This window comes from Anarhichas minor, unplaced genomic scaffold (genome assembly GCF_050575085.1).
Source record: "Anarhichas minor isolate MPS153535 unplaced genomic scaffold, ASM5057508v1 ptg000010l, whole genome shotgun sequence".
NCBI lineage: Eukaryota > Metazoa > Chordata > Actinopteri > Perciformes > Anarhichadidae > Anarhichas > Anarhichas minor.
The window spans coordinates 11,172,902-11,200,541 of NW_027466456.1; the positions used below are offsets into that span (position 1 = coordinate 11,172,902).

Genomic DNA, 27,640 nt, shown 5'->3' on the forward strand with positions numbered 1-27,640 from the left:
CTTATCTTTTCAGGTGTGAATTCCAAATAAATAATGTATTATAATTTAGATGTCAATGTGTACCTCTGTGGACAGTCACTGCTTAATTCACTACAAGGTAACCCAGTTAAGTGTATATGAATGTTTTGCAGTTTCCCAGTGCCAATTCAAAACCAATAACAATCATATCATTAAACTGTCTTTAACAGGAGTCCACTGTTTACTGAATGACATGCAATATAAAAGAATAGAGTCCTTGTAAAATCCACATGACTTTATTGCATTAGTACAGGTTGCTGTATCATGTTGACATATCAAGTGATACAAGGACATAAAAAAAACACTGCTTTGTTGAAGTACAATTCTCTCCTGAGTGCAAATAGTTGCAGCGTGTAATACAGGACATATAAGTGCAAGTTTCTGTAAATAGAGGAACAAAATACGCATACAAGAAAGAAATCATTTACAGCACGGGCAGAAAACCTGGTATCATTTATTTACAAAACACTACCTGAGCTGCTGGATATTGAAATCTTGCATGTTTGAATTAAGAGAAAATGTTACAAAAGATAATTTAGTGACCACAGTAAAAAAAACACAGTACAACAGAGAAGGCCTAGTAAAGCACGAGTAAACCATTACTGTTCCTAACTGTGTTTATCCACCATGAATAAGTCAGGTAAAGTAAAGTCGACACCTTCTGGTGACTGAAGGCTTTGTCCCAAGACTTTAAAGCTCTGCGGAGCAAACTATCACTAGAATAAAAAAAAAAAGGAAGCTACAGCACATCTTGACAGCAATGCTATTTATGATAGGAATCATTGCTGTACTTTAAAGCCTCCACATCAATTAATTTGTTTGCTTTGTCATTGTAAAAACTGCCTGAAATAAATATGCAGATATTGCTCACATTTAGAAAGCAGCGTTGTTGTTTTGTAACAGTGTTTGTTGCTTGAGATTCCAGGTTGGTGATACGGGAGTGTACAAAAAAACAATACCCACGACCCATTTGTTGTTACTAGCGGAAGCTTTCTCTATATCAGAATTTCATTGATACAGTAAATCATACATGATGGGAGCACATCGTAAAGAATAAAACATAAATCATACCCAGTGCGGGCTGCCTTTGGACGACACACCTGGAGCGAGAGAGAACTCTATCTTGCTCACGACTCGATTTCTAACGGCACCGTGAGTGTCTTTGCTCAATATTTCATCCTCTGTGCCTTTATCAGAAGCAGCAGAGCTTCTGTTCTCTCCTGCAACCTGTTGGCTCCAGGAGGACAGGGACCGGAGGGCAAAATGAAGCTCGTCTCGAGCAGCCATGACACTCTGAAGAAGGGGAAGCCGCAGGGACGGCGTCAACGCTTCTTCCTCGGACAGACCGGTGATTAGCTCATCAACAGCTTTGGCAGAGGAGGAGATCAGCTCTCTGGAGTGGCTGAAGTGGGAGTCGGTGTCTTTTCCTGGAAGGAGGATGAAGAGTCAGACACAGGAAATGACACCTTCAACAAGAATCTGGTTCATTTTGGCTGTGGGTGGTTTTGTTCATGCTGCCAGCATCAAAGCTCCAGATATTATTGCAATGATAATGAACAAATCACACAGACTATGGTTTAAAGACACACGAATCAGAACGCTATGCCATAATATAAAAACAAAATAAGATCTGATTGGCTGAGACACGCCTGTCACAGCACAACAGTTCATTATACGCACTGACAAAACATTGAATGAAAGTATTTAGTAGTTACTAAGTTAGTACATAACTAATACAGTGACATTTTACTATTCAGCTTTTCCTGAAATCGCCTCTTTGTACAGTAACTGGCCTTTTAGAAAATCATCTTTATGAATTAAAATAGTGACGGTCAAAAATCAAAGACGATTGGCTTTGGACAAACTGTTTCTTCTAGTGCTTTTGACTAATGGATGCATACTGATGCTGTACAATGTAAGTTGCACTGGATAAGAGCTTAACAGGCTGTGTGTATGTCAGAGGAGTCACCTCGCAGAGCAGTAGACAGACAGGAATGCAGCTGTCGAATGGCCTGGTTCAGCTGGAACAGCTTGGTCGCTGTAGTCCTCAGTCTCTGCGAATGGGAAGCTGAGGCCTCCCCCTCCTCCCCCTCCTCCTCCTTCTTCCCCTCGTCTCTCTTCTGTTTGAAAACATGAACACGCCCAAATAATGAATACAAGACGGGGCAAATAAACAGGACGCAATGTAACGCAACCAACAATTACGTCACCAAAAACACACGCATACAAGAAAAGGCATACGATTGGACAATACAGTGTACAATTCATTAAAACAAATAGACTTACTCAATTGTTCACAACTGAGCTCAACTCAAAAAAAAAAAAGATCTCATAGCCCCACTGTCTATGAAAGCAGAACCTTTATTGTAGAGATTAACACGTTCACAACTGGTCTTGATATTCTAAGCAGGGATCTTTTGGTTGTCAGTTTCAATTCAGCAGTTAGCCCAACGGCACATCAAGAATCTCACACACGCACACACACGCACACAGAGCTGCAAATGATGTCACTGACTAATGACGTCGCTGAATTAATGGGGCTTCCATGGTAATGTCTTCTTTTCAATGACATAAACCCAACGACCTCGTTCACTAAAAAAAGCTTCTTTTAACAGCTTTAACTACTGAAAATAGAAAATCCTGTGTTTAATTATCAAATGTAAGGTTTAACAAATGTTTGTCTCTACATTATTTTAAAAATAAAATATCATACACATTCATGTACTCTTTGAAAAGGCTACTTTCTCACCATTTATACCAACACTAGAATTGTCTCTTTCTGAAGGACTAGAATTATACCAGATGCATTTACATCCATGATTATGCACATGTGCAGTGCTGTGTTGAATGTCTTGCTCTAGAGTCTAGACTATAACTCAGGTTTATTTGACTACAGTAACATTGTGGGCGGCGAAATGCCCCTGCGCCTATATGTGTCAATGACTGGTTTTAACAAAAAAAAACTGCTACTTTGTGTGGCTAAGATAACGGCAAACAAGCCCGTTAGCTGTGACTGATGCCACTTCATTCAACACATTCATTACCTGAACGATCGTCAACGGGCAACTGCAGAGAGATAAGCCTACAGAGCATTGAGCTGTACAGGAGCAATAAAGGCTGAGTGGCATCTTTAACAGGGCTGCTGTGTGTGCGGCCATTAATCTGTAACATTTAAGCCCGTGTCAGGACGGAAGATTGTTTTAACCGTTATATATCCAGGCAATCTTTGCTGAGCGTGAAGTCTGTCTTTCAGCCACAGTTTACCCAGACAAATACCAGAGACAGCCCAGAGCTAATGGCATGTAGCAAATGCATACATTTTGACCATTTTTAATGCCAAAGTTCAGAATTTGTATTTACAATTAAATTATAGTTTAAGTTTACAAGTTAATGATTCATTTGGACCGGTGGAAGAATTATGTCTCTCACGCTCCAGCTCCATCATGTCACACATCAAAATGAATGTCGCAATACAACACAGTCGTCTATATTTCCATTGGTTTTGCAATTTATGAGATTCACATGTTGGCACCAGGAAATTAAGACGAAAAAAAGATGAGCAGAAATTAGAGCCCCCCCCCAAACGTATCTAGTCTGAAGATGGCTGTGCTGCTGAAACTCACCGTGATATGGCAACGCATGTAGTTCTGTAGAGCACGGGCTAAGTCAAGCGCCTTTGATTTTAGGCTCTGCAGGACCTGTAAGCAGAGATGGGTTAACAATGATGTAAGCTCATTTTAGGAATACTTACCTACACCTCTACGGAAATTAAACTATCAACACAAAATCTAATTATGTAACCATGAAAACTTAAAAAACGAAGTGCGGTTTTGATCTCTTACTGGGTTCCTGGGGTAGGCCAGCTGAGCCTCTCTCAGTATTTCTCTGGTGATGAAGAGGCTTTCCTCCAAGAGAGAGCCGACGCCCATGTTGGTCCCGCTCACCAGACACATGACAAATGATTGCTGAAAAGATGTAACCATATAATAAACATAAATCAGATTTTCATCATCAGATTTTTTGAGAACACTTTCCTAGTCCTTCACCAAAAGTTACAAGATGCAAGATCTCGCTAATTAGGTGAGTTTCTGGCAGTCTTTCTTTGTTACCTACAATAATGTGTATAATATATGCTAATCACCATGTGAATAAAACTCAACAAAACAGAATACATCTTATGTCTTTTCACCCCTAAATGCTGTGCACCTTTAACAGACTGAATATGAACATTTGCACATCAACAAATCAACCATTATTCATTGGACCCCAGAGCTCTGACAGAGACAGTAGCTGCTGCGGTGTTAATGGTGGGCTTACCTTGCCTGTGGCCTGGGCTCCCCGCTCCGTAGCGTTCAGCGGCATGCCCGTCATCGCCGCCAGATGGCCAAGTGCAAGCAATGCTGCGTCCAGGCACTGGCTGCTCTTCCTCCGTGCCTCCGTCACCATCGATGTGATCTCAGATTCACAACCCTGGGTGGGTGAAACGTTCCCATTATCGGCCAACATCAGGTCAGCACAAACAAACCAATGCAAGCAAGTCAACAACATAGACAATGTCATGGTCGACATAGTCTGAAGGGTCGGTAAATAAATGAAAGGCTAGAGAATTAAAAAACAAAATAAGGAGAGAGAGCGGGAAATTGTGTTTAGGGTTTAAGGAATTTTGATTTATTTTCCATATATTCATGTTCAATTTGGGGCTCAAGGCTGAGAATTCCCTCCACTTTGAGCTCCATCTATGGAAATGTTAAACAGCTCTGAGCTAAGAAAAGTCAATTAACGCTCTACATTCACGATTAGCCATCCCGTGTCCAAATTACACCGAATAGAAAACCATTTTTCAGCTCAGATTTGCGCTCCTTTCAACTCATCTTTGTATACTGCAAATGCCTTTAATGTAGTGTTGTATATATTTAGTGTTTACCTGAATGAGCAGCTGGAAGAATCCTCCCATCTTCTTGACTTGGCTCTTGAGTTCCTCAGCGATGTTGTAGAGCCGGCCGGAGGAGGGTCTAACGCTGGCCAACCACTGCATGGTGACGAACACCGTGCTCTCTACGGCTGTGGTGGCCTTCACCAGTTGAGTCTGGGCCACCGAGTTACACAGAAACACTGCAGCAGGAAAAAGCTTTAATGCAAATGTTGTTCACCTAGAATTGGCATAAAATCCCAAAAGCATGAACTATTTTGCTTGATGTTTGAAGCTCATAAACGGTTGAATCTCACCATTCTCTTGGCTGTCATCGTCCAGACTGTCGTATATGTCCGATATGGTTTGGACCGCCACATACATCAGGTGTAGATCAGAAGCCAGCCTGTCTGCCATGCTCTCTTCTGTCCCACTGCAACCTCGCAGACGGGCCACCGACTGACCAATCAGCTCCTTGCAGATGCCAGGCAGGGCAGAGTCTGTGCTGCTGGAATGGATGGAGGGCGGTTTGGCCACACCCATCAACCCTGGGACAAAGACACACAGACGAGTTGGGGGTGTGCAGACCGGACTTCACTAGACCTCATTCTTACAACGATGTGTCACAGATCGTGTTCAGTGCCTTACCAGCAGACTGTGAGGAGCCGTTGTGGAGGCTCTGAATGGGGTGGACCCGGATCTCGTAGAGACGCCCTGAGATTCTCCTACTTTTCAACAAGCTCCTGCTCCTGATGCCAAACAAACCAGAAGCAAAACCCCGAGTTCCCTTCCATTAGAATTTAGAAATAGTAGGCATGTTGATGCTCTCATTCAGAATGACTTGGAGCTTCAGTGTATTTCGCCTTTGAGAACACACCAACATTTTACTCTTACAACATTGAGTGCAAACACTATTTTACACACTGTAGGTGAAATGAACCACTGTTGAAGTCTGTTACTCTCTGCACAGCCGGTCATATTTTTTATTTGTGTAGATTTCCTTACTGGAGCAGAGTGCCATGTTTTTATGCTGACATTGTAATGGGGGGGGGGGGGGGGGGGGGGGGATTGGAGATAGACTACATTTATCCCTAATACACCTCTTCCCAAGTGGACGTGATGCCACTAAGCGAAACATCAGATTGTTTCAGTGTTTCATAATGAGGATGTTCTAACCTGCTTCGTGCTACTGGTTCTATTAAATAGGAGATTAAAAAAAAAAAAAAAAAAAAAAAAAAAAAAAAAAAAAAAAGCTCTATTCACTTGAGGAGCAAACTCTAGTGAATGGAGCTCAATTTTTTTTTAAATAAGCAGTTCAGCCGAGCGCAGCTGCAAAATCTATTGTTCTTTTTAAGGAGTAGATTTGACCGTGTTTTGGCTGACTCGGATATTCAGCTGTAGAGAGGCTGCAGCCGCAGCGGGGAGGATCTGGTCGGCGGGGAGCCTCCAGAATCTGAGTTGACCGGTGGAGCCTTTGCTCAAATTGCACTCCGATGCAAACAGAAACAGAATCATTCTTCTGTCATGAATGTCAGCGTGGGCAGGTTTTTTTTTTGGATGCTGTCGCCGCCGCCGACTGCGAGAGCAGGCTGTATGTGTGCGTTACTATGCATGAAAGTTTTCCTCCTCACTGGGACAGACGCCTTAACATTAGCTGGAGAAGAAAACCAAGACCAGCAGGGCGATTATGGGGTCATTTTTGTTATGTTTTGCTAATTTAATGGTCTGCCTCTGAAGGAGTGAGAGCCGCCAACGAGTCTCCGCTGCAGGACCAAACCAGAGCTGCTAATTGTTGGAAAAGAATAAAGACTACCCAAGACGAGTTCGGTGAGTTGTTTGTGTTTCTGTTCAGTTTGAATGAAGTGTTTTACGATGAGTTAACAGGACAATTAAGTTCTTAGTTCGGTGTAAGAGAGAAACGTGATTCCAGAAGGTGTAAGGTTGTATTTTTCTGTTTAAGTGTAAGAATAATTCCTTGAGTTTATTTAGCTTCTTCACTAAATGTAGCAAACTTGGCGTTCGCGAGCAATGCATCCTGGTACATGTAGACGCAGCCGGCACAGCTCTGCAGCAGGAAAAATCGTCTTTCCCCCGCCAATATAGCACGCACTAGGGGATTCATGTCTACATTTACCATCAGCAACGATTGGAAATCCACATAAAAAAGGTGGCAAATTTTCGATTTAAGATGACATGGTGTGGAATGTGCACATTTACACACAGGCTTGGTGTTATCTTTGCAAGGATGCATGGTTATCTCGTGTGGGGTTGATTGAGTTCAGCAGGAGAACATGTTCTCATTACTGAACGACCTAGAGGAGGGAAGGCCAGTAAACAGCTACGACTGTGGCCATAAGGATCAGGCATGGGTTTAATGGAGGCAGCCTCCCAGCCTGTGCCATGTGTCATTTGGCCGGGTCTGTTAGTAGTGCAGGCTCCACCAGGAGCCCCGTAAACATACTTGACAAGAATAACAACAATGCGAGGGGAAAATGTCCGGGGTTCTGCTTGCAGCACAGGTGCGTGAGTGAGAAACACACAGGGACCCTTTCCCTTGGCCTGCCTTCATGGAAATGAAATTAATAAACAGAGGGAAAATAATAATGACGGATGTGTTGACGGTCAAAAAGATGTGCCAGCTTGTACATTCACATTGGTGGAAACAAGGAGGACTTTGTGAAAATAATCAAAATCTTCCAAAAATGATTTTCTGTGTTCCATCCATATCCCGTTCAACTTTCCAGATACAGTTCATCCATGTTGCCGGACACATTGTTCACATTAAAAGAAGTTGTGAGTTCAGTTGGAGGGCTGTGGGTTTAAGACCCACACGATGTCAGGCTACAGTGTTGGCACTGCAAACACTCTGAGACGCAGTCCTGTACTCCCCCCCCCCAGGTGGTTTGAACACTTGCCTACTTACACATGTCACGTAATTGGACAAGAATATTAACACGATATCTAATGTAAATGTACAGGTGATGTGCTGGAAGGAGGGATTGATGGATAAGAAGGGGGGGGGGGGGGGGAGAGCTGGATAATTACCTTCGGCGTGAGAAGGAGGAGGTGGAAGCAGAGGAGGCCGATATATCTTGCTCCCACTCATCATCAGGGTCATAAAAGACATCGTCATCTTTAGAGGTGGAGTCCCCCTGCGGAGAGTAAACTATTGCTGACACGGGAAATCGGCACTTGAGCTGATGTCACATGCAGTACGCGGGACTCAACAGGCCTCGTACGTCAGAGTAGTAGAGTACTGATCAGGTCGAATACGCTTCCTGTCAATCTTCAAGCATTTTGCTGGGACTTGTTTATCAGCTGATCATGAGATTATTCATTATCAGAACCTGAAGGGTATGAATATGTTTATATTACATCATCAAATTCAATAAAAACTGTCTTAAGGATCAATCCAGCCATATACTATGTGCATCACTTATTCAATAAAAATTTGAGGTAGCTTGAGTCGATGCAGCAAGAGTATGTTCATTTACAATTTGTTGTTTACTCCAATGTTCATTTAAAAACCTTTTTAATCAGAGGAAACGTATATGTAGTCAGGTTTCAGATTCTTCAGACGTTCTTCTTTACGCTCATTAACTTGAAAAACAGATATGAGGCAGACCTGGTCGAGTTCCCTCATGGCAGCGATGTTGTTTTGGAACTTGTCCAGGCTCCAGAAAGTGGAGATCCCCAGCTTTTTGTTTTGAACCCGCACCTGTAGCAGACCACCCTGCTCCAGGTTCTCATTTCCAGAGCTTTCGTGTCTACAACAGAAAAGAGTCAACTTATTTGGGCACAGTTTAATGACCATGATACCTGCTGGTGACATCTTGATGGGTTTGTAACCTGTCTAATAAACTCATATCATGTGTAAACTGTGGCCCGATTCTTGCATTGTCCTACCTGCTGAAGACTGTGCTTTTCTTCAGTTTAGCGCCGATCTTATTAGCTTCCTCAATCATCAGGGACAACTTCATGGCATCCCATTGTGGAGAGACTGAAATACAGAAGTGAAACATGTTGACCTCACCACAACCAAGAGCATCTGGCTGAATTAGATATGTTCTATGGCCTCTCTGCCTCCTCCTCCAGTGTTTATAGGGGGTCCTGGCAAACTCTCTCCGCTCTCATGTCTCTGGTTTAAAGGAACAAGCCCACCCATGTGGAACTGAACGCATATGGTGTGAACTGTCAGTGTGGGTCCGAGCTCCAGTTTGTGCTCAGAAGTGATAGAAAGCTCTCACCATTTCGGAGAGTGTGGTTTTCCCTCAAGGCTCTTCTCTTCTGCATCTCCTCGAGCTCTGTGCTGATCTTTCGCTTCTCGGCCTCCAGGGCGTCGACAATCTTCGCTTGACACACGCGGTGTTCCTCCATCGCCTGGAGTGAAGCATTGTAATGTATACAATATTAAAAAGCACCAGACCAAGACATCATGCCGAAAGTCAAGCTCCACCATGACTCAAAACACACCCCCAACAAAGCCCATCAGATAAACATAAAACCTGGTGTCAGCATATTTTTTAAGCTTCTGAAGCTCTTTTAAGATCACCAGAAGACATGAGAACGAGCAAATGAAGGAAAAACTGAAATAAGATCCGTTTAAAATGTCATACTGCCAACCACTACTCTGTATCACTCACTGTAGATCAAGTTGTCTGAACTTACACCGTCTCTTTCAGGTGGAAAAGTGGATTAGGTCATCAGTGTGAAAGCAAAAGGGCAGACCTGTGACATTATTCATATTCAAAACATTTTGCCACGGCTAATAGACATTGAAAGCGTGATGAGCGAAGTAGAAAAATGTGTGTGTGGGAATCATTTTCTATTTTCCTTTTTTTTTTTTTGACAGAACAAAATCTTTCCAGCAAAAAAAAAAGAAAAAAAAAAAAAAGACAGGAACCTAAAATAGTGAACTTCATTAAAAGGTGAGAAGAGTGTTCTGGTCCTGACCCGGGCCTCCATGTGCAGGCGGACTCGTTTCTTGTGGGTGTCCACCTCCTGCTCCAGCTCCAGGTTGGCATTCTTCAGATCCGCCATCTGGCTGGCCACCTTCTGCTGGTCCAGCTCCTGTCGACGCTTCCGCTCAGTCTCCTCGTTCTGAAGAATCATATTTCGTGATCATTAAGTGATGGTTGAACATATTGACGGGGTGATAGATTATACATGACAAGAGCTATTCGATTATTCTGCAATATAGTACACAAAGTTTAAAACAACATACTTATTTTGTCACTTCTGTAACACCGTTATGCAAATTAACTTCTAACGACTTTAACAGCAGTGCAGAATGTCACAACACTAACAATTCAGTACGAGTGGAAAGTGGAATGTTACATCTGTTGAGTAGAAAACCAGACTTGAAGGTGTTGTGTACCAGCTCTCTCTCCAGGCCTCTGATCCGGTCCTCGTAAAGCAGCTTCTGGTCGGAGAGCTCTTTCTGGGCCACTTCTTTTGCCACCTGGATTCCCTGAATCATCTCCTCTTTCGCCTTCAAATGGGCTTCTTCAATTTCTGCCTCCAGCCTGGGAGACACAAAGACGGCTTAAGAGGAGTTGTGATTTCGATATTATTAGATTTAGCTGGTATAATGGTTTGGGGATTTTTTTTCTTATCTAGTCTTTTGCACTCACTGAGCTCTTTGAGCCGCGAGTAGCTCATTTTTGGCGAATTCAAAGTCCTTGTGGCCATCGCCTGCATCTGTCCAGCACGACACCCGCTTCCCAGACTGCACCTCTGCTGGATGATTGAAGCGGAAGTAGTGGTCTCCACCAAGAATCACCCTGTCGCCCTGCAAAGCAACAACACAGAGATGAGAAGAATTCATTCATAAACAGGTTGGTCACATTGAACTTAACTGGTGAGTTTTTGCACACATCTTACTAGGAGTCGCTCCACAGCATAAAGAGTTAGGAGAGCTTTCTGATCTACTTACATGGTGTAGCACGGTGGATTCAGATACGAGGCTTCCATTAACGAATGTCTTGGCATTGTCCGTGGGAGTGATGCTGACAGTGCCCTGGGTGTTGATTATTACACTAAAACAAACCGAAACGATGCATGTATGAAATGTGCATGTTGAATGCATGCTAAAAAGAATAAGATGGGTGATAGCTAGATTAAAAAGATGGCTGAATTAATTAAATGTACAGTCTAAGTATTAAACTAAATCTTGCAGTGGCACATGGATGGGGTAACATATATGTCCTTCCAGCGTTGTTGTTTTTTTTTTTTTTACCAGTGTTGGTCAGCGATGAGGGCTCCAGTCAGCTGGATGTCATGCCTGGACTCAGACTTGAGCTTGCCCACTGTGGTGCGACCCTCTGTGATCATGTAGAGGAGCATCTCAGACAGCTGCGGGTCCTCGTTCAGGTTCACCAGGTTAGGGAGACGATTGTCCACTTTGAATGTCGCACCGGCTTTCTGAAAACGACGAGAAACGTTCCTTCTTATTAGTATGTGGACACAAGAAAAGAAGAAGTATCCATGTACAAGGACAGTAAAAAATATATATAGAATGAAAATGAATAAAGTGTTGAAAAAAAAAATGACCTGCAACTCTTTGGTCTCTTCGCGTTTGCGTATTTCCGCCTGCTCCAGTTTCTCTCTCCATGCCCTGCCAGAAAAAAGATCAAATATAAAGGAAGGAAATTATGCCATGATCCGATCAGATGTATCCCCTCGTCAATAACTTCCTTCTCACTAACTTAATTTAATAAAAAAATATATATATATTGGAATGAGGCTTATTTCACCTATACACAATAACAAGTAAGAAATTATTTAGTAACGTTCCATTTTCACATTTTAAGTGGTTGATGTTAAAATACATGCAACACTGCGCAGCATGAGAAAAAATAAAACAGAACAAATACATGCAAACATATCTGCAAATACAATTTAACAGAAATGTAAGCAGCATCACTTTGCTACTCGGGTTCTCTAAACTGTGGAAATCTGCTCCAGCAGACACCTCACATCTGGGTCTGTTGCGTCATACAGTATAAATAAGACAAAAAGAGCTCTGATAATTGTTGCAGTGATACCGACCGGTTGGCCTCGACCATTTCTCTCTCTTGCTGACAGAGTTTGTTCCTCAGGCCAGCGATCTCCTGCTGGAACAAGCTGACCCGCTCTGGTTGGACCCCCTGGGAGCTCATCTGGGCGGACCGCAGCTTCTCCACCTCCGCCTTCAGCTCTGAACACAGCAAAGTTTGTCCAAAATTATTTGTAAAGATAAAACATGGCAAACCGTTTAGAGCAAATACACACAGAAATTATTACCAGTCAATGTCGAATTCAAGGGAGTGACGTTAACATCCTGAAAGTGTTTCAGGCTACAGATAATAATCTGAATTTGTCAGTGAACAGCCAAACAATGTCACTCATTGAAGACTATTTACTGAGTAACATTGACCTGATTTGTAATGTTTGAGTCTCTCACACACACACACACACACACACACACACACACACACACACACACACACACACACACACACACACACACACACACACACACACACACACACACACACACACACACACACACACACACACACACACACACACACACACACACACACTGGTAGAAATAAATCCACAGCAAGCGCTCCCCTTAGTGCTAAAAATGTCAAACAGCAGCACAATCGTCTCATGAAAAATAATCCTTGCATGACAGTTAGCTGCTGTGTGCGGCTGACTGTGCATAAATAAGGCCCGGCGGCGAGGTTAGGCCTCAGATGAACTGGGGAGTGCATAAGCTGGTGATGGATTGATGGACAGACCGGCGGGTTAGGGCGAGCAAAGGAGATCAAGAGCAAGACACAAAGAAAAGAAAGAGACATTTACATAGAAAGAAAGAGAAACCTACAGAGACAGAAACAAAGAGGGGCTGATCACAATGGACAGAGAAAACATGCTGTATAAAGAAAATGGCTTTAAAAAGCTTATTGCAGTTATTACAAAATAAAAATAGGTCAGAGCTCATCAGCCCAACAGAGATGTTTTGAACGTGGATGTTTTGAGTGGCTGACCTCTGATGAGCTTGGCGCTGGTGTCCTCGTTGACTTTGGCCACGTTAATGATGGTGCGGGCCTGCTGGGCGTAGCGCAGGGTGCTGAGGCTTTCCTCCACGTTGCTGCCCGCCGGGCTCAGTGTGGCGATCATGGCCGTCTTGGAGTTACCGCCGAGGCTCTCTTTCAACAGCCTGCGGAAGAGGAAAAAAAAAATGCACGTTGGTCAGGATCATCCTTCTAATTTGGAAATGAGATCTGCTTAACTGCTGTAGGTGGAGAAAATAGATTTAAAAACTACTACGCGTGCACTCTGATCTCTCACCACGTCAGCACGGACTCTCTGTACGGTGTGAAGACCTTCTTGCTCGTCAGCGCTTGTTCCGACAGGGCGGAGATCACCTTTCCAAGGGTAAGCAAGGACTTGTTGATGCTCGCACCCTCCTGCAACGACACAGACAAAATAGCATTTCTTGTTTTGAAGTGCATCCAAAAAATGAGGACAGTAAAATGTAATAATTATGATTAATAATGATGTGAAATGGAGAAAAGCTTGTTCTCACGATCAATCAGCAATAACCAAGACTAGTATGGTGCGTGTGTGTGTGTGTGTGTGTGTGTGTGTGTGTGTGTGCCCACCCTGAGTCGGTCTCCACTTGTCTGGGCTGAACTAGAGCGCTCGCTGCCGGCCAGGTCCACCAGGTTGATCCGGCTGATGATACTGTGGTCGTGTTCCTCGCCCTCCACAAACTCAGTCTGCACACAAGCACGCACAAACAAACGGGTACGTTGTGTAACGAGAGAACACGTGGCGGCCCAAGCTAATTAGTGGATTTATTTACAGAATTTATTAGGCAACGTACATTATGTGTGACATAAAGTAGAGTTGAGACGCGTTACCTGAGTCTGGGTCATAGTCAGGGTGAAGACGGAGTGAGATCTGGAGCTCTTGTCGTTCATTCCTGTAGCTGCTGTGGCTCTCTGCTTGTTGCCCAGCCCCAGCCAACCCTGAAGAAGGACAGTGTGAGTTATGATCTCGAGTGGATCAACAGCATTTATTGTTTTCTAAGCCATGCGTTGGATACATCTTTGATGCTCAGCACTTCTCTCCGTGGTGTGCCTGCACTAAACCATCACTTGCTCGCCCATTCAAAGTTGTTCTTAAGCGCTTTAACTAAAAGGCTGGCAAGGATCAAAAAGAAGAAAATAACCTCGACAGCAGTTTGAACCTACCTGGATGTCATCGTAGGAGCTCACAATATTCCTGTGAAGAAATACCAAAGTGAGCAACTCTGCAAATCACAGCAGTAGAGAATGTTCTTTATTGAAGAGTAATATAGCAAAGGAAAGTCAAAAGGTTTCTTACGCAGAGAGGTCAGCAACATACGGACCATGGACTGGATGTTCCCTCACCCTCAGCTAGAAACGCAAAACAGGGTTTTATCTTGGCTGTACAACATTTTCAGGTTAGTCAGTCCTACCAATGACCTTAATAAATTGCATGCATTAAGCATAATGATGCATCTCTAACAATCTGGGCTAATCAGGTGTTCCATGCCATCTTGATAGAGACTTAAGAGTAAACTCCATGAACTTATCCAGTAGTTGCAAACCACTTACGGGCATCGTCCTCTGGTTTGGCTCATCTCTGGTCACCAGCAGGTCATGGATCTTCTCATTGTAGACTTCAAAATAGCTCATCTCCACATGACACTTGACCTGAAATATAACAACCGAAGTTACGCAACCAGAAAATGCATGTAAACGCTCAAAGAACATCTAATAAGTCAGAAGCATCAGGGATAAGTCATTTTAAAGACAGATCGTACCTCTTCATGTATCATGGATGCCAATCTCGTAAAAAGCTCCTGGCAGAATCGTGGGATCACCCCTTCTTCTTCTCCAAAGCCCATCATGCTAAAACAACAATGATTTCAAACAGATCAAATTGATGGTTGACCGATAAAAGATTTTTAAATACTCACCAAGAGAACAAATTAAGGGCAAAGAAATGACTGTAATAAACCAAAAACACTCACGTGTACGACTTCCCAGAGCCCGTTTGTCCGTAAGCAAACAGGCAGGTGTTGAACCCTTCGAAGGCCCTCAACAACAGAGGTTTGGCCAGAGTCTCGTACACCGTCTGCTGGCTGGCGAAGGTGGAGTCGCACTCATCCACCGAGCAGAAGGAGAAGTCAAAGCTGAAGGTGTAGCTCTGTTTGGAGACCGGATGCTGGACGGCGGTCTCCTGACCGTCCATGAAGATGACCTGCAGTGCCTTCTCTGCCTTCTCCCTAAGATTTACAAAACACACAAATCACAGATAAATAATCACATTCTTTGACGTCTCTGCATGTCCAGTGTATAGTTTATTTCCCTGCTTACATCCAAATTAAAAAGGATGGGTTTTTATCTCACAGGGTCTGATTACACCATATGTATAGACCCTGGACTCTTTAGATGCTGACAGACATCGCCTCATCCTGCACCACGTGACTCAGCCAGTAAAGACAAACATTGCGTTACACACCTGGCATTGAACGGACGCACACGGACCGCTACGGTCACTGCGCTGTTTTCCATCTTAAATGGATCCCGCAGCTTCAGAGCCTCGCTGGGCCGGGACAGGAGGAGCTGCTCGGTGGACGCTGGAGCAGGAGTGGAGGTCCTGGCCTGGGCCGCGTCTCTCTTCTGACTCGGGGTGGACGTCTTGCTCAAGTGCATCTTGACTGCGGACGCCTTGCAGAACCGAGGAGCGGGGACAGGTGTCGTGTCCTCCGCTTGGGGTTTGGGCCTCGTCAGACTTGCAGACTTGACTGCCACTGGTTTGGGAGCGTCTTTCCTCGCCAGTCTCTCGTACAAGTCTCTCTTGGCGGCGATTCTCTCAAACGGGGTCTTTCTGGTGGGGGTTTTAAAGGTTTGGGTCTGGTCTTCTAGCTGCCTACTCGTGGAAGACGACGAGGAAGAAGAGGAGGGGGTTTTGCTGCACGCCAGCCTCCCCTGGGTCTCCAAAGCAGCAGCTCTGCCCTTACAGGCAGTTTCTCTTAAACTTACCGACCTGAACACACTAGCTGTCCTGCCGTTTGGTTCACTGAGAACTTTCGGCGTCGTCTGCAGGGCGGTGCTGCTAACCCCGCGCTGCCCGTGTGCGCTTTTATCCATCGATGTCGTCCTGGTCCTGCGCTGCAGAGTCGGCCTCTTCTCCACCGGAGCCGGTGTGGTCTCCAGGCTGCTTCCCACCAGAGTTTTGTCCACTCTTCCGGAGCCGCTCTTCCTCTTTGACCTCCTCTGCAGAGTGAGTCGGCTGCGGCAGGGAGCCTGGACGACAAACGTCCTGTTGACATGTCGGCTTTTATCGGACGACCTCCTGCTGTCTTCACACGCAGAGTCTTCGGATGTGTCCTCATTTTTGCTCACCGTCGTGTCCGTCGCCTTCCGCTCCGCCAGGCGCTCTCTGCCCGGTGTCCTGGATGCTGGCGGTGCCATTAGATGCTCATAATAAGCTGTATGCTTCCTCGCTTGTACACTAAATAACGACATGGCGGTCGGTTAAGAAAAAACCCCGTCCAAATGAGCTTAAACGTTAACGTTACTGGTTAGCTAACGGCAATTTCACTCCGGTTGCTTTAACTAGCTACAACAATACACACTATGAAAAACATGTAAGACATGCGCGAGGACAGCTCAGCATGCTGGTTAAAATATAAATGAAAACCCGATATGTGTTCAGTCAACAGAGCTCCCTGTTTGTTATTGTCCCGTCGTCTCTTCCGCTTTCGCCCGCTTCAATTTCAAATCGTCTCCGCCAGTGACAGCTGATTGGCTGAAATCTACAGTTATAGTTACGTCACCTCTTGGTCACGACATGTCAGTACCCGAGGCTGACGCTAGGTGGCAGCATAACCACGGTTATAATGTTGTGTAGCGACAATATAAACTGTAGTTGGCAGTAAAGTTGTATCTCAGTGGAAAAATTGGGCTACTCATGTTCTAAAATTAGCATTCTGCCGTTTAAAAAAAGTGACGTACACTCCATAGTTTAAACAAAAATATCTTAACCTCTATTTGCTGAGGAAGACTGCGAGATAGGGTTGAAAAAGCTCCAGAACTTATTTATTTTTGTCAGGAATTAACTTTAACTTTTACACTCGAATACAAGTTTTGGTCAGTCATACAGATTGCCCCATCAGCTAGAGGCCGTTCTGAGGTAGGATGGATTCAGTGGCTTGCTCAATACCACACATACCATATAAAAAAATCCTGGAAAATTACTCATTCATTCAATGTGCAATATCAGTATCAATACCAAAGTATATATGTGCAATATAAAAGTTGAAAATGTAATCAAGATCTTCTGTTCAAAAACAAAAATTCAAAAGCCATTTTATTTTATTTTTTAAGACACCATTGCAGTGGCAGGAAAGACCGAGTCTGTGGATTAGAGGATACTTCTTCTCTATAAAAAATGTCTTACATTAGGCCATTTATTGAGATTATGTCAAATATATATATTTTTTTTCAATAAGCATTTTACCAAATAAATAGACAAGAAGAAGAACAGACTATTTCTTCCGACGGTCGTGTTTCCTTATGATGTCCAAGAGGTTGTTCTTAGTGACCAGCGTGTCGTCGGACCCTTGCTTGGCCTTTTGTCTTTCCCTCCTCTGCTGCTCGTGGAGGTGGGGGGAATTAAGGAGCTGAGGTGGCAGGATGGACCCCGTGGGCTTGACCCGCTTCACCACCTCTATGAAGACACGTTTGTTGTTGTTGTTCAGAAAGGTGATGGCTGTTCCTCTGTGTCCCAGTCGACCCGCCCTGCCAACCTGGATGGGAAGAGATGAAGGATGTCGTCTTATGTCGCTTTAATAAAACAAACAAAACAAAAAGCACACACACACTCTGAACTTCACCACTGTTCTACTCCGGGTGTTATTACCAACCTGATGGACATACTCATCCATTGTGTTTGGCATGTCAAAGTTAACCACCAGTCTGACGTTGACGAGGTCCAATCCTCTGCCCAGCACACCTGTACTGATTACCACTTCAAAGTCTCCATCCAGAAGACCCTGAGGATGACACAGAGCAAATATTAAACCGTCGTGTTAAGCATTGTCAAAACCCCAAATGTTATGAATTACTTAATTTTCACCAACCAATGTGACATAAACATTAGCACGGTCAGGACTTAAATACTGGAGGAAATATGTACGCTGCAGGACTAAAGTTGCAAGTTAAATATTTTCTCAGTATACCGAAGAGTATGAATAGCTTAAATTAGCAGAAATAGAACATACAGTAAATGCACTGCAGTGTAGTGAGGAATCCATCTGAAACTTGTACTTAGTTATTTATTTCCCGTTTAGCGCGTTTAGCCTCAGCTCTAGGTGTCGGTGGCCTCCAGCTAAAAGCTATTGAGGAGCAACTGCTATATATCCACTTGACAGTGCGTGTTCTAGCTGCCGCTGGCCTCACCCGGAGGATGCGGTTGCGTTCCCGCTGGGTCTTGTCAGAGTGGATTGCCACAGTTTTAAGGTCCGTCACCTTAGCGACCGCCTCGCACAGTAGATCAGCCCCCAGTTTACAGTCCACGAAAACCACCACTGGAGGCTGGTACAGCTTACTGTCCTGCAAGGCAGCAAGGGAAAAACAAAGGAGCGGTGTGAGATTGTATTACACGGCTCTATATTTTCACATTCAGATTTTTCAGTAACTCTATATACAGATTGAGCTCCTCAGATGTTGACTAGATGTTGACTCAGATGTTGACTATTTCTAATAGCAGTATATAGTGTATATATGTAATGTCTATAGTGATAGTGTGCTATCATGTTGACACTTGCACTGTCTGACATGCTCAAAAAGATCACATTCACCCGTTTGGCTGTATTTTGGGTTTACTGCAACCAAAAAGGTTCAAGCTTGACAAACTGTAACAGATAAGTGACAACTTTCCCTATTTTCCATCTGGTCTCAATTTATATCTTTCCATTCACACCTGGACAAAGAACAGCATTCCACAGCCTAAATACATGTACTTAAAAAAAAAAAGAACATCACCGTCACCGTCACCATCATCATCTCTGTGACTACACAGAGAAGTAGCTCCCGTGGCTCACACAATGGTCTAACAGCACTTCTTCACTGACTTAACTACAGCAGACACTTCCTGTCCTGCTTTGTATAAATGGTCCAAGCCACTGCTGGGATTCCTGGAGTGGGGCCATGGCTCAGGCCCACCCATTTCCTCCAGATCAGGGCCAGGGCTGCAGAAATGGCTGTCTAAATATGGTGCAGTGGGAAGACTGGCCCTTGGAGCTTGAGGAATCACCACCTTTACACAGGCAGTTAATATAATACCAAGCTGGTGCCAGTGCGTATCGAGACTGAATAACTATAAACTACAATTTGGATAATTACCCACTTTCTGTGTTTTTTTCCCCCCACCACTTTCTGGCTCCCCATAGTACAATTAATCTTTGTTTTACACAAGAACAAAGAAAACTGCTGACCTTTCAAAGAAAGCCTAAGTTGGCAGTGAAAGTGAGCTTCAAGGAGACTGTTAACATACCTCTTCAAGACATTGTTCAGAATCAAAACCTCAAGTCTACAACCTACATTGAGAATCTCAAACAGCTTCTTCTTCTTGGAGGGTTCCTCTAACCATAGCAGGATCTGCCTCACGTTGGCACAGGGCTGGTTCTTCTCTCCAATAGCAATACGGACAGGGTCACGGACCAATCGGGCAGCCAGCTCCTCCGTCCCTTTTGGGATGGTGGCCGACACCAGCAGAGTTTGGTGTTCTTCTGGGATTTGCTCCAAAACCTCCAGCACCTGCTGCTGGAAGCCCATCTTCAACATCGTGTCGACCTACAGGATACATCACAAATACATTTCTCCATTTCTGCACACTTAAAAGCATAGAACGGAACACTTGGAAAACTATTGTCATGAAGTTGATGAAACCCTCAATTTTACAGCATGTTTTGGGATATTAAGTGACTTAAGATATGATCAGATTCTTTTCTAACTAAGCACCTTTAAAGTTTGTTCAATGCTGGAAACCTGAGTGCTGGACTGTCAGCAAATCGGACGTGTGATGTCATACCTCATCAACCACCACAACCTTGACTTTGTCCAGCTGCACTGCCTTCTGCTTCAGGATCTCAAGGAGTCGCCCAGGGGTGGCTATGATAACCTAAAGAGGGGAATAATAGAAGAACACGACGCTGTGGAAAGCTGAAGACTCAAAAAAACAAATGTGATTGTTGGAGGGGAGGAAATGACTGTAAAAACATAGACTGTACTTTGATGCTGCTTTTGAGGCGGTGGAGTTGTTGGGGAAGCGGCATGCCGCCCACCAGCAGTGCAGTTCTCATGTTGGGGAGGCCCAGCACCAACTCCTTGGCCTGTCTCTCTATCTGAATGGCCAGCTCCCTGGTGGGGGTCAGGATGAGAGCCACAGGGCCACTTACACCGTGTGCTGGTTTCTAAAAAATAAAGAAAGAAAATGTCCAGCATCTTACGGCAGGCAATCCCAAAGCAAAAGTTATCGACTCCATACGAGAGAGGTTGTGTGAATAGTTAAATACTATTTATTATTATGATATCAAGTTGTTTCTCTTGAGAAGAAATTCATTCAAAGATTAGGCTGTTAGTTGCGTTACTGTACCTCCATGGCCCTCACTACCACTGGCAGCAGGAAGGCTACCGTCTTCCCTGAGCCCGTGTCAGCGCTGACGATCACGTCCCTGCCACTGAGGCCAACAGGGACCATCTGCATCTGGACCGGAGTTGGCGCCTCGTAGCCGGCCTTTTTCAGGTTGCCACCGAGCGTGGCGGGGAAGCCACAGTGTTCAAACTCAACGATGGGTCTCCTGACGTCTCCCCCCTGGGTTTCAATGCCCAGCTCCCGTTTAATCCTCTGGACCTGCTCATCCGTTAGGCCCGATATGAACAGATCGTCCCTGTAGGAGTAGGCGGCCTCCCTTTCACCCGCTCCACCAGTGTCAACTGTCGGCTGTTGAGGTCGAGTCCTTTCGTCTCCATCTTTGTCCTTACGGGTAAACACATCTGCCCCAGTCCCCATCCCCATTTGGGCCAGATGTTTGGCTTTGCACTCAAGACTGCAAACATCATTGTCAGTGCTGTCACAAATGTACTCCCCATAGCGAGCACACATTACACAGACAGGCTCTCCTGGCTCTGGCCATCTCTGGCTCTTTTTGAATGATTTGACAGGTTCTTCCTCCTCCTCCTCCTCACCAGTATCATTTGAGTCAGACTTAGGTCCATCTTCTTGCACTGAGCTCTCCGTCAAACCTGCAGAGTCTCCACCTGCTTGTATTGCCTCCTCCTGTGGTTTGGTGTCTTCACATGCGTCCTCCTTCTGAACAGGTGTTGCTGACCCGCCTGGATCTTCTCTCTCCCCCTCGCCTACCTTGCTTTTCTTACTCAAAGTGTGGCCTGAGACCCCGGCAGGTCTCTTCACTTTCAGGGCTCTTGGCATAAACATCTTGATCGTTAACCTGTGAACACCAGAGAAACAGATGTAAACATTAAGCTAGTGTCAAGTAATTCGATGTCATAGTTTTGATAGAAACAACAACTTCTCAAAATGGTGAGAAGGCTGACTTGGGCTTGTACAGCATACAGTGATTAATATAAATGATTAGCATTAACGTTACACATACCTCCTTCGAACAGTTTCCAACGCGCTATCTTCGAACGGTTCAAAACAATCTCCCGGCGCAGACTTATGACGTAGTTAATGTTTTATTGCACGCTGGGAAATGTGGTTCGTAGAACAGCAGCGTATTTTTTGCTCTACCTTATGTGGGCCGTTGGGCTCCTTTATAACAGACCGTCCAATTTACGTGTTTTGATTAAATCAAATAAAATGAAAAACAATGAAACACTTTAGTTGTATATCAGTCTTCTACGACGGCATGTTTAATTTCAGCTTTTTCTTGTTTTCTGGCAAATTGTACGTGGGCACGCTGTCCTCTTTTCATGTGACATTCAAATGCTCATCGAAAATTTAAACATTAGAACTAAGCTGTGCAGTCACGTGCTATAAGGATATTAAATTACAAGATTTGAATAAGCCTACCGTCATGAGGTTCAACAATATACCACTTAAAACTAATTGTAGAAATATACAATACACTACAGGGCCAAAACAACATACCCCTAAACCAAACTGCTAATATTCCTGACAGTCTAGAAGGTACCTTCCGCGCATGCGCACTGCGCTACAAAGGCGCTAGGCTTTGGGAGCCACAGTGCGGCAGGAAAACCGCACCGCGGCACCAAGGGATAGAAAGACAAACACATAGGTTATCAATTCAAGAGTAAATGGACGTGAAAGGGAGAAGCTGCCTGCTTCCAAAGAACGCAAACAATGGAAATAGTTCAGTTTCCATTCCAGCCGAAGAGCAGTTTCACCTCTGAAATCCGAGGAAACCTTCCCAGCTTGGTCTGACGAACCCACTTCAACTGATAGACAGCAGTATGGATGAAAAACGCCAAAACTAGCGACTCATTGTGTCAAAAGAGTCTGAACGAGACGACAAAACCCGCAGCAAATCTAGCATTTTATGACTGAAAGGACTTGTGAATTGTCTGCGGAAAGACACCGCATCTCCTAATTTACAGCTCGTTTTCCAACACATTCCGGAGTGGTGGGATGCTTTCGCGTTGTGTTGCTTCATAGGCTTCACGAATACAATAAAGGGGAGAAACATGGGCGAAGTTCAAGACGTCAGGGACGTCAAGAAGACCTTCGTCGCTCCATCAATAAAGTCCTTTGAGCACTATGACTTCTCCCGAGCCAAAATCTGTTGCAGCCTCACGTGGCTGGTGGCCAAAGCATACGGGACAGGTAGGTGCATTACTGGACCTCCATAGAATTACCTGCACGCTGCATGAAGAGTTTGTTTTTTTTCTTCCCCCAATGCATGTTCGTAAGCATTTTAATTAATTACCTGATGCAATACATGGCCAATATACATGTTGTTCATTGTCATAGGTGAAGACACCAAAAACAGTCCTCAAAGCAAACAACAGCGTTATACTGCAGAGCCTAAATAGACCCACTGTGGACTCATCATTGATTACTACACGAGGCAGTATTGTAGAAATCGCACAGTGATTTTCCATCAGAGTTCAAACTGTGTGGCCCACAAACAGCATCGCCCCATTGAGCATCTTAAATGAATTGCCTATTGGAAAGGCAATAAATATCATCCCAAGGGGAGCGATAAAAACCAGTTTCCTGTGTTGGATCCCATGTGATCAATACATATCTAGTCCTACTGAATGGAAAGGGAGTCGTGATTATTATACCTATTCAGTGTAGAAACGTGGAGGTGGGAAGGTGTCCCAAATGACGTCACCTTTAGGGAACACATTTAGAAAGAGATGCATCTCATGAGATCTGTATTAAGCATTGTGAGCAGGTTCTATAGCACACGAATGATGTACTTGTTAACAGTGATTGTGGGGTAAATGAAAAGGTGTGTTGATCATCAAAGGACAAAAATCAACTTTAAAATCTGTTTTGCAATGAAAACGCAGTCCGAAGGGATTTATTTGAAAATGAACTAACTTGGTGAACTCAAGTATATGTTCAATGGATATTAAACTTAATTGAGACCTAATGTAGGGAATGTAATCGCCACCTACATTTTGAACAGTGCGGTGAAAACAAAATGGCAATTCAGTGTGAGTATCTGGCTAGTGTGGCTCATAGACAGAGGCTCACCTCACACGTCATCATCAGCCGAGGGATCAAAATGTATTCAAAGGAGCCAATTTAGTGCCGTGGTTGTTGACTTGAGAAGGAATATCCTTTTCTTTTGGTTTTGTTAGACTGTACTGCAAAGCACTGATGCTGAGAAATCAGTCAGAATAAATAATGTGAATGATTTAAAAATAGGCTTTTATGAAGTCTTACTGGATAATATAATGCACATTCACCGGCAGCTTTTTAAAATATTGCACATTTAAAATGCATTTGATTGTACAACCACAACCGTATTGTGTCATTTTGACCTGGGATTGATGGGTGGATGTGCTCTTTCATACATTATCAAATTACCAGAGGTGTTTTTGGGGGTAAATACAACTCTTATCACCCTCTGTTGTCCATCAGTGGCAATTACAACAACATGGAATCACAGTAAAAGTAACTCATGATGTCACAATCCCCTTCATATTATTGTGACTTTGGACTGGTGGCATGTTACATACACACACACACACATTTGAGGGAGAATGAGGATTCTTAGCCTTCAGAGGCATAATTCCACAGTCTCTTCAAACTCTAGGCATTACCCCACTGCACATGACATCGTGATGTGCTCGGTGACGGGCTGATAAGGTAACACGAGTAAACAGTGACGCACAACATAACTTTTCTTCTGAGCCATTAATGTGGGAGAACTGGTATGATTGACATCTTGTTTTCTACAATGCGTAGCAATGGCCGCTGGCCAAAACCCAACCCAGTATATGAAGTCACTTAGATCAGCTCATTTTATTAGGTCTTATTAATCGACATTTTCTTTGTATTCAATTTAGAGCATTTTGTAAGAGATACCTTGCTGCTACAAAACCTAATTTCACATTAAGCACACTATGCCTACCTTAGTTGAGTGTCTCATCATTGATTTCCCATGTGACACATCATCATACACTGAGACATTTGATCCTACTTCATGTTTGTTGTTAACCTGAATCAGAGTCATCATTTTGGCTTAACATCCACTTTGATTGGTTTGGAGAGATGCATCATATAATTTGGCACATGTATAAACATGTCACTATAAATACAATACAATGAGCAGCAGTTTGGCCTTAAATGAGGCCTTGCTCCATTCACTTCCACTGAAGTGGAAACGATTTAGGTCTAAAGCTGAGTCCTGAGGCAGATTACCTTGTGAGAGACCTCAGACAGTACAGTCAGTGTGCTTGTGTTAACCACTGTTTGATTCTACACAGTTCACATGTAAGTGGGAGCTATGAAACAATCTGTGATTATTCATGTTTTGATAGCAGCATTTATTTTGTCTGCCCAGACAAAACAAAATTACTTGATTCAAAAACAGGTGGCCCCTGTGGTGAATTATATTCGCAAGCTGACTCAAACACGGGGTTCTGGTTGCACCCTATAATAACAAAATCTGCTGAATTCCGCTCTAAAATAACCAATACAGCTCTGTTTGTCTGAGCAGTGCAGACAAAGATATCCTTCTGCTGTCGCCACTGAGCACATTATCCCTTTGCACTGTGTTGTAATAGCCCAGCAAACATGTGATTCCTTGCAGATCCTCTTGTGTATTTTCAACCAGGGCTGAATGAAATGGGCTGATTCCAAAAATACAGCTCTCTCCAGAGAGAGGGTGAGGGAGAGTGCAGGGAAGAGCGAGCGAGAGAGAGAGAGAGAGCGGGCTCAACCACAGATCCCTGCCGACGCTGCTCCCAATGCTTCACATGCATCTGCCTCTTTTACGCCAACGCGGGGCCGCATCAAGCATACACAGTCTAGTAGATGGAGCAAGATGGAGCCTGTGCAGTAGCTGTTTCGAAAAAATACTACGAAGCACAAACTGATACCAGAGTTTAATGTGCGAGACAACCACGGGTTCATGAGCAGAGCTCAGAGTAGATGCACTGTGATTCGAGTGATGGGTAAAATGTAAGTGAGTACGTTTGATTCTCTCCACGTTCCCTTAACGAGTATCCGGACTCGTTCCTGTCTTCTAAAATGAGCAGATTCATCACAGTGACAATGTGAGCCACGGCCAACAAATAGTGGAAGACACCGTTGGGGCTTCAGAAAAGCCTGCGTGGTGAAAAATAACATGAAATAAAATGGCATTTGTAAATTTCCTGAGCATTCTACCAGCTTCAGGCGAGTTTCCCTGGAGCTCAGCCTGACCTCTGACCTCCCTGTGGAGGACGAAGGGGGAGTGCTAGAGAAAAGATTAATTTCTTTGTTTGCGATCAATAACATGAATAACGGTACTTAAAGGAGAAGGATATAACCCAGATAGTTGCTGCTGTCGCTGAGTGAACTGTGTGTTCATGGACAGTTTTGTGTGTGTGTGTGTGTGTTGGATGATGGGCAGCGGTGAGGGAGAATGTAAAGCTGTCACCACATGCCACATCTCTCTCTGTGTACACCCAGGCTGTTATCAGAATTTACATCTATTCTCCTGCTGCTGGCGCAGTGATGAGCTCTGCATCTGGAGTGTGTGCCCGCCTCTTTTATGTAAAAACAATTCATCATAATTATTTTTTTGTTTGTTCAATCTGTTGTTGGAAAAAGAACGTTTGATATTTTCTGTACAGTAGACTCGAAGCTTTCTCTTTTCAAGCAATGGTTTATAAAAAAAAGCTTCTCAGCTCAGCAAACACTGTCAAGAAAGGTGCAAGACAAAAGCAATAAAAAAAAGGCAATGTTTTTGAATTATGGACTATCCCCTTGCAGTGGACACACACACACACACACACACACACACACACACACACACACACACACACACTTGCAGGCTCTCTCTTTGATGAGGCCGGCAGTGAGAGGGGTGTTCCCAGAGAGCTGGAAGCTGCAGAGATACAGACGAGATGCATCGATCGGGTTCCTCTCCTCCTGCAGTTGCTATAGCAACGCCGAGGTCTATCCACACACACATCGACGCCAAAACACCAACAAAGCACGGCAATGAAAAATTAAGCGGACTTACCAAAAAACCACTGTACTTCAGCTCACTTGTTTATTCCATAGTTTTGCTACAGAATTTAAATTCATGTGAGAAAGTTATGACAAAGGGGCTTTGTTTTCATATATTAAAACATGAATTAATTATGTTATTCCTCAGTTTATATCTCGGTATGCCGCACAGTGTTCTTCTCAATTAGGCTTCCCCTGGAAGTTACTGCAGTCTCTTACCACGAATCCCACTTTTTCCCCTCCATCGTACAGACAGCATCCCGGCAGACCTAAAGGACCCCTTCTACACAGACCAGTATGAGCAGGAGCACCTGAAGCCTCCCGTGACCAGCCTCCTGCTGTCCGCAGACCTCTACTGCCGGGCCGGCAGCCTCGTCCTGAAGAGCGACGCTCCGAAGCCCCTGCTGGGCCACGATGCCGTCATTCAGGCGCTGGCTCAGCGCGGACTCTACGTCACCGACCAAGAGAGGCTGGTAACTGAAAGGGACCTTCGGAAGAGGCCTCTGCAAATGGTAAGGGAGATTTGGAAACCCTTTTCTGAAGGTTGTGGTTACTATATAGTACAGTAATAGTTGTGTTGGCTTTTACGCAAAAACACTCAAGTTCCTTCCTTGTGAGCATCAAGTTATTATTATGTCATAGAGATAGTGACTTTCCTGTTTGTCAGTCCCTGAGGCATATTTCATCTTTCCTCATTCCGGCATTCCCCCCAGCGTGTCTTTTAAACTTCAGTTGACCAGGAAAGAGGACGTTCTGGAAGTTGTACCGCCACTCACACACGTCTGCTTGCATGCACACATGTACAAGTTGGTTGATCGTGTATGTTGTCTAGTATAGTGTAATGTGTCTTTCAGTCACGGTATTTTATTTTGAAAGGTCAGCACAGGTGTCTACAAAGAGCTGAATGAATAGAAATATTAATAGAATTTAATAAACCTTATTCAGTTGACCTTCAGGCTTACT

General features: G+C 44.1%; 3 protein-coding genes across 3 annotated transcripts in view; 1 reads left to right on the forward strand and 2 right to left on the reverse strand.

The window, feature by feature from the left end:
- Positions 1–128: 128 nt before the first annotated feature.
- kif14 (kinesin family member 14) lies at positions 129–16,482 on the reverse strand. The gene is made up of 29 exons (XM_076088639.1): positions 15,473–16,482; positions 14,982–15,236; positions 14,772–14,859; positions 14,563–14,661; positions 14,309–14,361; positions 14,176–14,206; positions 13,843–13,950; positions 13,582–13,698; positions 13,268–13,386; positions 12,964–13,136; positions 11,978–12,125; positions 11,480–11,543; positions 11,166–11,350; positions 10,863–10,965; positions 10,561–10,718; positions 10,305–10,452; positions 9,881–10,027; positions 9,175–9,307; positions 8,834–8,927; positions 8,553–8,694; positions 7,973–8,079; positions 5,576–5,676; positions 5,245–5,475; positions 4,943–5,130; positions 4,336–4,488; positions 3,861–3,983; positions 3,642–3,716; positions 1,988–2,138; positions 129–1,445 (listed from the first exon to the last, which is right to left on the reverse strand). Exons 1-29 carry the CDS (start codon positions 16,480–16,482, stop codon positions 1,084–1,086), a joined length of 4,866 nt encoding a protein of 1,621 aa, XP_075944754.1. The 3' UTR covers positions 129–1,083.
- An 827-nt stretch (positions 16,483–17,309) lies between these two features.
- On the reverse strand, positions 17,310–21,739 carry ddx59 (DEAD (Asp-Glu-Ala-Asp) box polypeptide 59). Its single transcript, XM_076088141.1, has 8 exons — positions 21,636–21,739; positions 20,615–21,470; positions 20,250–20,432; positions 20,051–20,140; positions 19,561–19,812; positions 18,418–18,570; positions 17,883–18,011; positions 17,310–17,765 (listed from the first exon to the last, which is right to left on the reverse strand). The coding sequence occupies exons 2-8, from the start codon at positions 21,455–21,457 to the stop codon at positions 17,505–17,507; spliced, it is 1,911 nt and encodes a 636-aa protein (XP_075944256.1). The 5' UTR covers positions 21,458–21,470; positions 21,636–21,739; the 3' UTR covers positions 17,310–17,504.
- A 902-nt stretch (positions 21,740–22,641) lies between these two features.
- Positions 22,642–27,640, forward strand: part of camsap2a (calmodulin regulated spectrin-associated protein family, member 2a) — a 40,752-nt gene continuing 35,753 nt past the window's right edge. The window contains exons 1-2 of the mRNA XM_076088144.1: positions 22,642–22,825; positions 26,930–27,189. Of these exons, the coding sequence (XP_075944259.1) occupies positions 22,687–22,825; positions 26,930–27,189 (399 nt within the window). The 5' untranslated portion in view covers positions 22,642–22,686. The remainder of the gene's footprint in view (positions 22,826–26,929; positions 27,190–27,640) is intronic.

What these genes read in the sequence shown, in the direction of transcription:
- kif14 (XM_076088639.1), bottom strand. Translation starts at nt 16,482, where the DNA reads ATGTCGTTATTTAGTGTACAAGCGAGGAAGCATACAGCTTATTATGAG. An exon ending in CTCGCGGCTCAAAGAGCTCA is followed by an intron (nt 10,453 to 10,560) that starts GTGAGTGCAAAA and finishes TGTGTCTCCCAG; the next exon opens with GCTGGAGGCAGAAATTGAAG. An exon ending in TCTTCCAGCTGCTCATTCAG is followed by an intron (nt 4,489 to 4,942) that starts GTAAACACTAAA and finishes TCACCCACCCAG; the next exon opens with GGTTGTGAATCTGAGATCAC.
- ddx59 (XM_076088141.1), bottom strand. Translation starts at nt 21,457, where the DNA reads ATGTTTATGCCAAGAGCCCTGAAAGTGAAGAGACCTGCCGGGGTCTCA. An exon ending in AGGTTGTGGTGGTTGATGAG is followed by an intron (nt 19,813 to 20,050) that starts GTATGACATCAC and finishes TGTATCCTGTAG; the next exon opens with GTCGACACGATGTTGAAGAT. An exon ending in AGCTGTTTGAGATTCTCAAT is followed by an intron (nt 18,571 to 19,560) that starts GTAGGTTGTAGA and finishes GCTGCCTTGCAG; the next exon opens with GACAGTAAGCTGTACCAGCC.